At 42.2% G+C, this 12,245-nt stretch overlaps 1 protein-coding gene across 1 annotated transcript in view; it reads right to left on the bottom strand.

The window, feature by feature from the left end:
• DSG2 (desmoglein 2) overlaps window positions 1–12,245 on the bottom strand; it is a 52,018-nt gene that overhangs the window by 10,657 nt on the left and 29,116 nt on the right. Inside the window, exons 9-14 of the mRNA XM_063923645.1 lie at window positions 11,203–11,525; window positions 10,102–10,244; window positions 9,667–9,894; window positions 7,298–7,531; window positions 6,118–6,242; window positions 3,288–3,641 (exon numbers count right to left, since the gene is read on the bottom strand). Of these exons, the coding sequence (XP_063779715.1) occupies window positions 3,288–3,641; window positions 6,118–6,242; window positions 7,298–7,531; window positions 9,667–9,894; window positions 10,102–10,244; window positions 11,203–11,525 (1,407 nt within the window). The remainder of the gene's footprint in view (window positions 1–3,287; window positions 3,642–6,117; window positions 6,243–7,297; window positions 7,532–9,666; window positions 9,895–10,101; window positions 10,245–11,202; window positions 11,526–12,245) is intronic.

Below are 12,245 nucleotides of genomic sequence, written 5' to 3'. Positions count from 1 at the left end.
CTTGGCCACCCTTGGGTGCAACTTAGCATCATCATCGTCGACACTGGAGTCGGAATCCGTGTCGGTATCAGTGTCTACTATCTGTGAAAGGTGACGTTTCTGAGACCCCGAAGGGCCCCGTGACACAGTCAAAGCTATGGATTGACTCCCTGCTTTTGGTATTTTATTTAATCAATTGTTTATGTATATTTATATAGATGTTTCTGTTAGAAGTGAGTGTGTATATACATATACATATTTTAAATTGTTGGATCAGTTTGTGGAGCCGATTATAACTCCACTTGCACACACGTCTAATAGTGAGCCAAACAGGTGCTTTCCAGGTGCCTGCACTAATGACTATCCCAGGAGTCCTTTAAATATGAGGAACCAGAAGGGTGGGATCATTATAACCCTCTGAGGAAACGACCAGACTGTGCCGGTCGAGAAACGCGTCAGGGCTGTTCCCAGGATCCGACTACTTTCATCTGACCACCTTTACTTTTTCACGGCCTCTTACTCGCTCCAGCTTAACTCCGCTGTCGGGTTAAATTTGCCCGAGCAGAGCCACCTGCACTGGTCCCATTTGCAATACGTGGACCGTGGCTGCCAGCTCATCCCTTTAAACCAACGGCGTTTTGGATATCTACAGTACCGCTAGACGATCCTTGGAAGCGGGAAGCGGTCATCAGTCTGACACGCTGTAGTAAGGAGAGAGTGCTGGACTTAGCCGCCGGAACCAGCGGCACCCGAGCACTTGTCAGTGCCGTATGTACATCGTGGAAGTGGTAAGCGTTATCATCCCGACATGCTGCTACACTAACTAGAGCAGCTAGAACTGGTGCGGTGTCGACTTGGTGTGACAAATAGAGGCCTAACTATTAAAAATAACAGTGCACTTGTTATACATCTATTGACTTTAACCTGATTAAATTATCTTCAAGTATGGGACTGATCTATGGATAACATCTAGATTTTCAGCGTTAAACATCAGCTGCCAATTTTCAGGACATACTGGTTTTAATTTAAAGATCACCACTATATCAGTCTATCAGTGCACCGATTTTTGTGGAATTGTATGAAGTTTAGTGCGGACCTTTTATTGGCTACACTCTAGTAACAATAGGTATATGTATATTTTATTATGTGATCATTGTGTACATTTTATGATTAAAATTGTGAAATTTTAGTGGAGTCTGCCTGTGCTCTCTTGTTTAGTTTTCTGTTTTCCATTTGTTTAGGGATTGCTAGTACCCTATTCCTCTGAGAGCGGCAAGCAGCATTTCAACATAGGCTCAGGGAGGCGCCTTTCTTTCTTGTAGGTTTGGTTTATCATTTAAGTAGGTCTGCTTCTCTCCCCTCAGTCCCACGATGCAGGGAGCCTGTTGCCGGCAGTGCTCCCTGAAAATAATAAACCTAACAAAAGCTTTTTCAGAGAAACTCAGGAGAGCTCCCCTGCAATGCATCCAGTCTCCACTGGGCACAGGAATCAACTGAGGTCTGGAGGAGGGGCATAGAGGGAGGAGCCAGTGCACACCCATGCTAAAGCTTTACAGTGCCCATGTCTCCTGCGGAGCAGTCTATCCCCATGGTCCTTACGGAGTCCCCAGCATCCTCTAGGACGTAAGAGAAAGAACAGTATCACAATCTTTCCCTAAGAAGCTAGCACTGTGATTCACTGCCCCAGCCCAAACGCCCTCTCCCCGGTACTTAACCCTAACCACACCTTTCCCGCCCCGTCCCTGCATTCTAACCCTAACCCCCTTCTAATGCCTAAACCTAACCTCTCACCCCCCGCAGCAGGCCGCAAGCGCGTCATGCTGAAAAAAAGATCAGGATTCCGGACGTCGGTATTTTGACGCCAGGATCCCGACCCCAATCGGTATTTAGACGCCGGACTTATGCCCTCTGTCTGGATTCTGGGGTCGGTATTTCCATCATGTCCATTTCAATTACTACGATCTGTAGATGAAGGACTATTACCAGTACCTAGAATCTCTCCAGCATTTAACTTTGTGGCTTTGACTCTATGGAACTCTCTTACCCGCACACTGCGAGAAGCCACCACTCTAGAATCCTCCAAAAATAGACTAACGACTGACCTATTTACTCAAGCATTTACTAATATCTGCTGTTAAGCTTGTTTTGTATTTTGAGCTGTAAGAACAATTGCAAAGTACTTTGAGTCCTATTAGGAGAAAAGTGCTCTATATATATATATGTATATAAGTATCATTATTATTATTTTGACCGCCTGGATCCCGTATGGCAGCATTTTAACTGCATTCCTCCAGGTCATTACAGATGTAACAAATGTATTTATAAAAAAGGTCTGGTAAATGCAAGAACAAGCATCTCCACAAGTGCCCTCTAGTGGCTTTATAGTGTATACTGAAGTAATGCATTTAGCAACTTGGGTCACAATCCCACAAGTAAAATGAGAAAAATCGCAAATGTATAATTGTTTTAGAACACTGCAAAACTTTTAAATTTGGTCATTGTTACATCTCATACTTTGCTAAAATGCCTAATGCTGACACACAGGGGGTCATTCCGACCTGATCGCTCGCTGTAGTTTATCGCAGCGCAGCAATCGGGTCGGAACTGCGAATGCCGGACGGCCGAAGGCCGTCGTTCCCTGGCGATCGCCTCTGCCTGATTGACAGGCAGAGGCGATCGCTGGGCGGAAGGGGGCGGCACGGCGGCGTTTGGCCGCCGTTTTGGGGGTGCAGTCCGGCCAACGTAGGTGTGGCCGGACCGTTGGGGGGGCGGGCTGCGGCGGCTTCGTGACGTCACACGCAGCCGCTGCGACCCGGGACAGCGAAGAGGTTCTCCCAGCCAGCCGCAGCAGCTGGGAGTTACCCCACAAATGCAAAAGCATCGCCGCTCTGCGGGGGGGGGGGGGCTCTCTACTGACATGCGGTGCGGACTAGCCCTGTGCTGGACGTCCCCCCGCATGTCTGAGTGCCTGATCGTAGCTGTGCTAAATTTAGCTCAGCTACGATCAACTCGGAATGACCCCCACAGTGCAGAGTTTTGTTAAAAATGTTAAATTAGACAGCACACTAGATACCAGCAACTGTCAATCACAATTCCAAAACCAGAGCTGCCATTCGGCAAAAGCCGAATTATATATTTTCCCCAAATTTGATACAAAACAAAACAATGAACAAACTTAAAAATATAAAAACAGTTTAATTTATAGTGTAATTAAACTGCCCTTTTTTTTAAGCTTTTTAACAGGTTCTGTAAATAGGAGGTAACAGGATGAACACACATTTAATAAAACACAGAACTGTGGTACTTACATCATAGAAATAGCCTTTCAGGAATCCTTCATTCAGAGCACTATAACTCTCAGAAGTACCAAAAGAGACCTGAGCTCCAGCTCCGGAACCAGCTCCTGCACCTAGCCCACCAATAGCTCTCATGCCACCACCAACAGCAGCTCCTGCTGCAATTTCTGCTCCAGTCAATAGACCTCCATGCTCCTCGTATCGTCTATCTACCATCATGCTGGAAGTATACATTCCCTTGGAGTTGTAGTCATACCCTTCCATACCATGCATGCCATATCCTTCTTTTAGCATTCCGGCACCAGCGCCAGCCCCGGCTCCAGCTCCTGCAAAACCTATTGCTCCAATTGTATGTGGAAGCACTGCCTGGAATAGAGAGAGAAAAAAAATACCAGCAAGTTCTTGTTAGTATAGTTTTGTGAAATAAATGTTAATTAAGAGAATATAACCTTGGTAACTTCACAATCCACTAACTATGCAATTTGACATACTGATTACCTTATTAGTATCATTCTATTGTAATCTCACAAAACAAAGGACAATGAGGGACATTTTTGAAACTGGAGAGAAATAAAGTATTGACCATTTTGTGTTATTTTACACACAGTGTTTAAACAAAAAATGACAAAGGTGGATTGGTTGTCACTTTATCTCTCTCCAAGCTTTGATAAATATCCCTCTAATATCCACTATAAGCTAGCCATTGCTCAATATTAGCAGAATATGACATTTCTGTTCATTAAAGTACCAGATTTATCAAGAGTGCAAAATAATGTGGGAAAATCAAAACTTGCCCTGTCTGTATTTTTGCTTGCCCCGTGACCAATAAAAAAACCCTGGAGTAACAAGCAGGGCTACATCCAGGAGATTGCCATCACATTGCTAAATACATAGTTTCTACTATGAGACTGCTTCATTTTGCAATACAGTCTGTGACCTGCCACTCTAAGCAGCGGACTATGCATGACTGAGTCCAATAGGGCACTGACCTACAGCCATGGACAAAAGTTTTAAGAATTACACAAATATTCATTTTCACAAAGTCTGCTGCCTCAGTTCTTATGATGGCAATTTGCATATACTCCAGAATGTCATGAAAAGTGATCAGATGAATTGCAATTAATTGCAAAGTCCCTCTTTTCTATGACAATTAACTTAATCCCAAAACCAACATTACCAACTGCATGTCAGCCCTGCCACAAAAGAACCAGCTGACATGTCAGTGATTCTCTCGTTAAAACAGAGTGTTAACAAGGACAAGGCTGGAGATCACTCTGTCATACTGATTGAGTTGGAATAACAGACTGGAAGCTTTAAAAGGAGGGTGGTGCTTGAAATCATTGTTCTTCCTCTGTTAACCATGGTTACCTTCAAGGAAACACGTGCAGTCATCAGTGCTTTGCACAAAAAGGGCTTCACCGGCAAGGATATTACTGATAGTAAAATTGCACCTAAATCAACCATTTATCAGATCATCAAGAACTTCAAGGAGAGAAGTTCAATAGTTAAAAGCTTCAGGGCACCCAAGAACGCCCAGCAAGCGGCAGGACAGTCTACCAAAGTTGATTCAGCTGTGGGATCGGAGCACCACCAGTGCATAGCTTACTCAGGAATGGCAGCAGGTAGTTGTGAATGCATCTGCACGCACAGTGAGGCTAAGACTTTTGGAGTATGGCCTGATGTCAAGAAGGGCAGCAATGAAGCCACTTCTTTCCAGGAAAAACCATCAAGGACAGACTGATATTCTGGAAAAAGGTACAGGGAATGGACTGTTGAGGACTGGAGTAAAGTCATTTTCTTTGATGAATTCCCTTTCAGATTGTTTGGGGCATCTGGAAAAATGCTTGTCTGGAGAAGGAAAGGTGAGCACTACCATCAGTCCTGTGCCATGGCAACAGTAAAGCATCCTGAGACCATTCATGTGTGGGGTTGCTTCTCAGCCAAGGGAGTGAATTTTCACTCACAATTTTGTCTAAGAACACAGCCATGAATAATGAATGGTACTAAAACATCCTCCAAGAGCAACTTCTCCCAACCAGCCAATAACAGTTTGGTGACGAACAATGCCTTTTCAAGCATGATGGAGCAAGTGATAACCAAGTGGCTCTGGGAACAAAACATCTAAATTTTGGGTCCATGGCCATGAAACTCTACACACCTTAATCCCAAGAGGCGGGTGGACAAATAAAAACCCACAAATTCTGATAAACTGCAAGCATTGATTAGGCAAGAATGTGCAACCATCAGTCAGTATGTGGCCCAGAAGTTTATTGACAACATTGTAAATATTGACTCTTTGCAAACTTAATGTAATTGTCTATAAAAGCCTTTGACACTTATGAAATGTTTGTTATTTTACTTCAGTATGCCATAGTAACATCTGACAAAAAGGTCTAGAAACACCGAAGCATGCCTTGTAAATGATTGCCCCTTTAAAAAAAGGTCTGAGTTTGGCCAGTAATCCGCACCTCCAGCCAACTCAGACTTTATTACATCCGGCTCCTGGAGTATATATTTATCAATCCTTAACCTGGCAGCAATCTCCATTGTAACAGTTATTCTAGGATCCAATGAGCTTCATTGAATAAATAACACCCAACTGAAGACAAATAATATAAACTGGGGCCCAGTGTGTCCATGCCATCTTAGAAGCATGGCAGCACTCCTGTAGGCAGCTTGGCATGGATACATCAGCTTTATTTGCATGGGTTCAGCCAATGTAGTCCTGGTGCATTAACCGGTGTCAGATAATTGCCATAGATTGAAAATAAAATGAAAAATTGTCATCACGTTTAATCTGTTTTATTCATTAAATAAATAAATAAATAAATAAAATACTTACTGTGTCCTCAGGTGAAGCTCCTTCTTTGTTGTGTATTAGAATGGACTCCTCAGGACCATCTGGTACAGCTAGAAATCCTTTCCCTCCTGAGCCACAATAGCACAGAAGCAGTAAGAGGGGGACCACTGTTCAAGAAAAAAAAAAAAAAAAAAAATTATATATACACACAAAAACTTAAAAGATTGTTGGAGGGAATTCAATTATTCACAATCATTTTTATACAAAAAATAAAATAGGCTTTTACTGCGATTTTTGCCCGATGGTCACTATCAGGGCAATTTAATGTTAGCCCGTTTTTTTTGAATGAGAAAATAGTCTGAGAAATATTCTGCAAATTATGCTTCAAGCAATGAAGGGTAGTCTATAGATATATCCTCATACATCTTTGCTGCAGTCACGCCAAACAGCCCCTCTTGGCACAACAGGTCGCATGTGAAACTTATTACTGGGTGTCTTTTTTGCCGAAAATGCATCTTAATCGCAATGTGATTAGGATGCACCAGGAGACTGTGCTGATCAATGTGATATATGTACATCTGTGTGAAACGGAGTCTCTGAATCTGTATGCGAAGTCCTACAATGTAACAGCCGCAGTTTTTTTCCGCAATACAAGTTCTGTTCTGCTCCGTATACAGACTCAGTCACACACACATATACGGGTCTACTACAATATCCCAGCTGTAGGGATCCCGGCACCCATCATACCAGCGTTGGGATCCTGACCGCTGGTATGTCATCACAGTCTACTCGTGCATCATATTGCATTGTGATGAAGGTGCATTTTCGACAAAAAAAGAAACAAAACCAGACACCTGACGTTATCAGAGCTGCACGGGACCTGGCTGATCACTCCAGGCATCTCGCGCTGCATGGCGTATTGAAGCTGGATGTATGAGGAGACAACTGTAGAATAGCAATATAGATGTTAAAGTGCTACAGTATATACAGTAACAAACAGCTGCCAATCAGCTAGAACAAGTTGGACTATGACGCTGATTCGGATTGGTTGCAATGCTTTAATACAATTATGAGCAGTTTGTTGTAATTCAATCTTTAAAGGTCAAAATATTTTGAACAATGTTCTAAAAGGATTTATTAATGTCCCAATAACCTTTCAGCCACCACTGCTCCATTGTCAATTACATTTGCACTTCACTAATCTCTTCCACTCTATACTCACGCAGTAAGAGTAAACAAGCAAGAATCATCAGGGCAACGGCACCACCTCCAAGGCCTACAGACGTGCCAGTCAGCCGCGAAGCACAACCACTATCTGTGCCACCTAGACAACTGCATATGCTTAACTTTAGGATCTGCTTTTCTGGGCAGCTCATTCCTTGATTGTCCGTTATTAGAATTTGAACTTGATGTATTCCTTCCCAAATGTTGTTTGGTATAAGTTGGGCACTGACACCTAGGGTAAAAGAAAATAAATGGCAGGTTATATAAAAACCTAGAATACATTGTGAAGGGGGGTAAGGGTATCACTACAAAAAGGCATGCTGTCCTGCTTTGTGGTGTCAAGGTGATTTATTGTGTTAATGGACGTGCAACCCAACTATATGAAATTAGTGGTTTGAGAATCAACGTTTTTCTGTTTAGCTGACCAGATATCGGGTTAATGCTCCATAAACATCATTTGCTCCATAGAGCTGTTCCGAAGATCGTATTTACTGCCAGAGAGCTATTTAAAGAGCTCCTTTGCCAACGAGACATGGCTAAGGAGCATGCATCGAATTATACTTACTTGGTGGCAGTGTTGTTTGTATACTTACAGTCTTCTCCTACATGTCGACAAGGGAGGAAATGTTCTATTTCACCTTAACCACTTGTCTGGCACTGAAACATGGGATGTGACAGAAGGCAGGTTGGCTCTCCCAGTCACGGTCAATTCCTATATAAAACGCAGGCTCTCCTCCTCTGCAGTCACCGGAATCCTGGAAGAGGAAATACTTTCCTCTTCCTTAAGAGGCTGGGATGTGATGGAGAGTAACTGGAGAGGAACTAAAGTTCCTCACTAATCACCGACCTGTACACACACAGAGGAGGCCGATGTGTGATCATCAGCCCCTCGGTTACTTCCTGATCAGGTTCCCGATAATTTGCATGCTACATGCTCTACTGCACTCTGTATCTATGGGGAAGGGAGGGAGATCCAAAAGACAATCTATGACCATTGGGTTAGGGTAGATAACATTTACATAGGGATCTACGGCCACTGGGTGGGTGGTGAATAATGTTACTCACGAATCTATGGCCTGTAAGACATGCCACAGGGTAGTGCTAGACAACTCCCTATTAGGAGTTTTTTTTTTATAGTTTTAAACATGTTTTTAAAAAATGAATCTGTTAAGTATTGAATCACTGCTTCAAACTCATTAAAACATAAATTCGGTTTAAATGAGCAATGTTTTATGAAAAATAGCCAAACAAATCAATGTATTAACGGGGTAGTATTTAGTATGAAAACATGATTGATTTATATTTTAGTCCAGGATCAAACATTTTTCAGTGACCAAAGTGACTCCCATTGATATTAATACACTGAAAACACATTATGGAATGTCTGAGCTTCAGCATACTTTGCAAACGGGATGGTATCGGGATCCCGGCACTTGGTATGCCAGCAGTCAGAATACCAACAGCAGCATCCCGACGCTCAAGATCCCGACACCTACTAGGAAAGTATGGTACTCCTAATGCCGAACCCTAACCCCCCCTTCTCGCGGCCTAAACGCAAAAAGAAGGGTGGATCATGGTTGGGTTTGGGCAGGTCAGGGTTAGAGACTTATTTTGTCCTGGCTTCAATGGGTACATTTACTAAGTGGTGGGTTTGCAAAACCACTGAGATTTTTGCAGTTTGCCAGCAGTATTTGCACCCTAAACTATACAGTCAGGACTGTTGCCACTATAGCAGGGGGACACTGTGATACATCTGTTACAAAATATATAGACCCTAATAGTAACCATTTTTATTACTACAACCCCAAAACTAATAGTCCAGGTGTAAAATGAGGGATACCAGCATGGGGGCAAGGTGTATTTTTTTGTTTTCTGAAGAAGGCACTCTAGTTTTTGCAATGGTTTCGAATTGGGATCACCCATCTGGAAATGGTCAGGGCTCAATTTAGAAGGTTAACAACCTTTAGCAAATTCAGTGGTTTTGAGTTGAAGCCCACCGCTGATCCATGGAGGATTCTAGGAGGTTGGAAGGAATGGCATAGTAAATCTTGCCCCAAATGTTTAAATATGGTATGGTTTCAGTGTTCAATCAGATATGTTACATAAATTTAGTTCTGGGTAAGAAATATGTATTCTCCAACAAGAAGTGGACATTCCTGCGTCTTATGTTAGTGGCAAGTATAAAATCACTTCATAGACATAGGAATAATGCAATTTTAGTGTGGCTATAACCATCAAAAAGATAGAAATTACAGTAATTATTTCAGAACTGAGAAAAAAAAAAAAACCACACAGATCACAACAAACCCAACATACTCTTAAGTGAGCATTACCCTAACATGTGATAAAACAATAAATGTTTCTTACTATCAGTTTTTCCAATTTTCCAGAGTTTGGCATTGCCAAGAGGCTCATCTATCACTGCAAACTTGAGAGGGGCGCCATTTGGATAGGCATCGCGATCCATCGCTGTCACATTGATGAAGGGTACACTGTCGCAAACCGTTTGAATTGGATTTACCAATACTGGACAATTGTCATTCACATCTTCAACATCAATAGCTATGGTTCCCGTGGCCGTTTTTCCTGGGAGATCTTAAAGGCAAATCTTTATCAGAAAATGGTGATGTTCAGATATACAATGCTCTCTTACATGTAATGCTAGGATCAGGTGTAACACACACAAGTAGTAAAGCTCCATCAGATAAATTACATTTGCAGCACCAGGACTGAAGTAGCAACTACAAAGTTATGCAAAAGGGAAAAAAAAAAACCTCCAAAAAACCCCCAAACATGACTTACCTTCACTGATCGCCAGGATTTTAGCTACATAAGTGCCATTAACCAAGAATGAAGACTCCCGATCAGGCATTTTTATAAGTTTAATTTCAGCTGTAGTTGAATCAATTGTAAACCAATTATCTGGATCATATTCTTTTGCATACCTGTTACAAAATAATATATGACTATGATAAACTACATGTCTCAAAATACTCTTCATTCATGACATACTTATAACAGCCATAGAATTTACAGTTAGTTGTACAAGGGACTAGTGGAAATGCGTTCTGTGGAGTGACAAGTCACACTTCTCTGTTTGGCAGTCAGATAGGCGAGTCTAGATTTAGCAATGTCAGGAGAATGTTACCTTGCCTGACTGCATTGTGCCAACTGTGAAGTGTGGTGGAGGAGGGATAATGGTATGGGCCTGTTTTTCAGGGTTTGGGCTAGGCCCTTTTTTTCCAGTGAAGGGCATTCTTAATGCTTTAGCATACCAACACATTTTGAACAATGCTATGCTTTAAACTTTTGTGGCAGCAGTTTTTGGGGGAAGGCCCTTTTCTATTCCATCATGACCGTGCCTTAGTGCACAAAGCAAGGACTATAAAGACATGGTTTGATGAAATCAGTGTGAAAGAACTTGACTGGCCAACACAGAGCCCTGACCTCAACCCAATCGAGCTCCTAAACTGGAATGGAGATTGCGAGCCAGGCCTTCTCATCCAACATCAGGGCCTGACCTCATAAATATTCTACAAAATGAATGGGCACAAATTCCCCCAGAAATACTCCAAAATCTTGTGGAAAACCTGACAAGAGTGGAAGCTGTTATAGATATAAAAGAGGGACCAACTGCATATTGAAGTATATGTATTTGAATACAATGTCTTTACAGTCCCTGTTGGTGTAATGGTAAGGAGTCCAAATACTTTGGTCCATATAGCGTATCTCTGAACACAGGGTTGTGAGGCTGCCTGACGTCACACTGGATCATTCAGACCGGAATTAGATTAGCCAATAATATTGTGCTATGGATGAACTTTGATAATTTAGCCATGTTCTTCTACAATGTGAATATATAATCCATGTTTATTTTATCATATTACAAACAGACAAACTTACTTGACATGCTCTGCAACTTTCCCAGTGTCTGCATCATATGCTTGGTACGACCCAATGACTCTATTTATTACAGTTTTCCCCTCACTAACAACAAGTATCTTCCTCCTAGGCTTGAATACAGGACCTTCTCGAACATTCTTCACCATCACTTTGATAGGTACAGCTTTTCCGCCTCCACCTGCACCACCACCTCCTGCTGCTCCACCTGCACCACCCCCTGCACCTCCTCCAGTAATCAAATGTCTGATTGAGCTATGATATTCTGCTCTATTCGAAACGATCACACTCAGTTGAGCAGTTTGCAACACTTCATAGTCAGCTTCCTGGGGAAAGAAAACAAAACAAAACCCACAATTTTACATGGAGAACTCATTGTACATTGAATACAATTTTCCTAAATGTCAATTGTATGCAGCGGCATCACTAGGGGGGCTACGGGCTGCTCCCGGGTGTCACCCTATGAGGGGTGACACCAAGATGTGGGCTCCTCCTCAGTGACAGTAGCTGGGTGCTGCAGTCTCTGCCCTTAAAAACTTTGAATTACATTGCTAGTTTAAAATCCCGATATAACTGGAAATAGTTTGGATTAATAAGAATATATTGTATACAACAAAAAATGCTCATTCAACCATTTAACAATGAATTCATGCAAAAGTGGTTAAGCCACTATCCTTCATTAAACAGCACTGGTGAATTTCTGAACATTAAAGCACTACATTTGTATTAAAGAATATATTAAAATTTATTAAATATACTAAATATATTAAAGGTTTCCTTGTTCAATTAAAAAATAAATAAATCACACGTTCAGACATCAACTGCAGTATGAAAGGGACAAGGCTCTATTGCTTTGGGAATGGCTTTCCTGGAAAAAGGGAGACTAAAGGTGGGTACACACTAATAGATATATCTGCAGATCAATTGATCTGCAGATATATCTATGGACGGATCGGGCAGTGTGCTGTGCATACACACTGCCCGATCCGTCGGGGACTGACGTCATAAACTGGGCGGGCGTGTACACACGCCCGCCCAGTTCAGCT

Source organism: Pseudophryne corroboree, chromosome 5 (assembly GCF_028390025.1).
Source record: "Pseudophryne corroboree isolate aPseCor3 chromosome 5, aPseCor3.hap2, whole genome shotgun sequence".
Classification (NCBI taxonomy): domain Eukaryota; kingdom Metazoa; phylum Chordata; class Amphibia; order Anura; family Myobatrachidae; genus Pseudophryne; species Pseudophryne corroboree.
The sequence above is the reverse complement of the archived record's forward strand: the minus strand, read 5'-3'. Positions and strand labels throughout refer to the sequence as shown.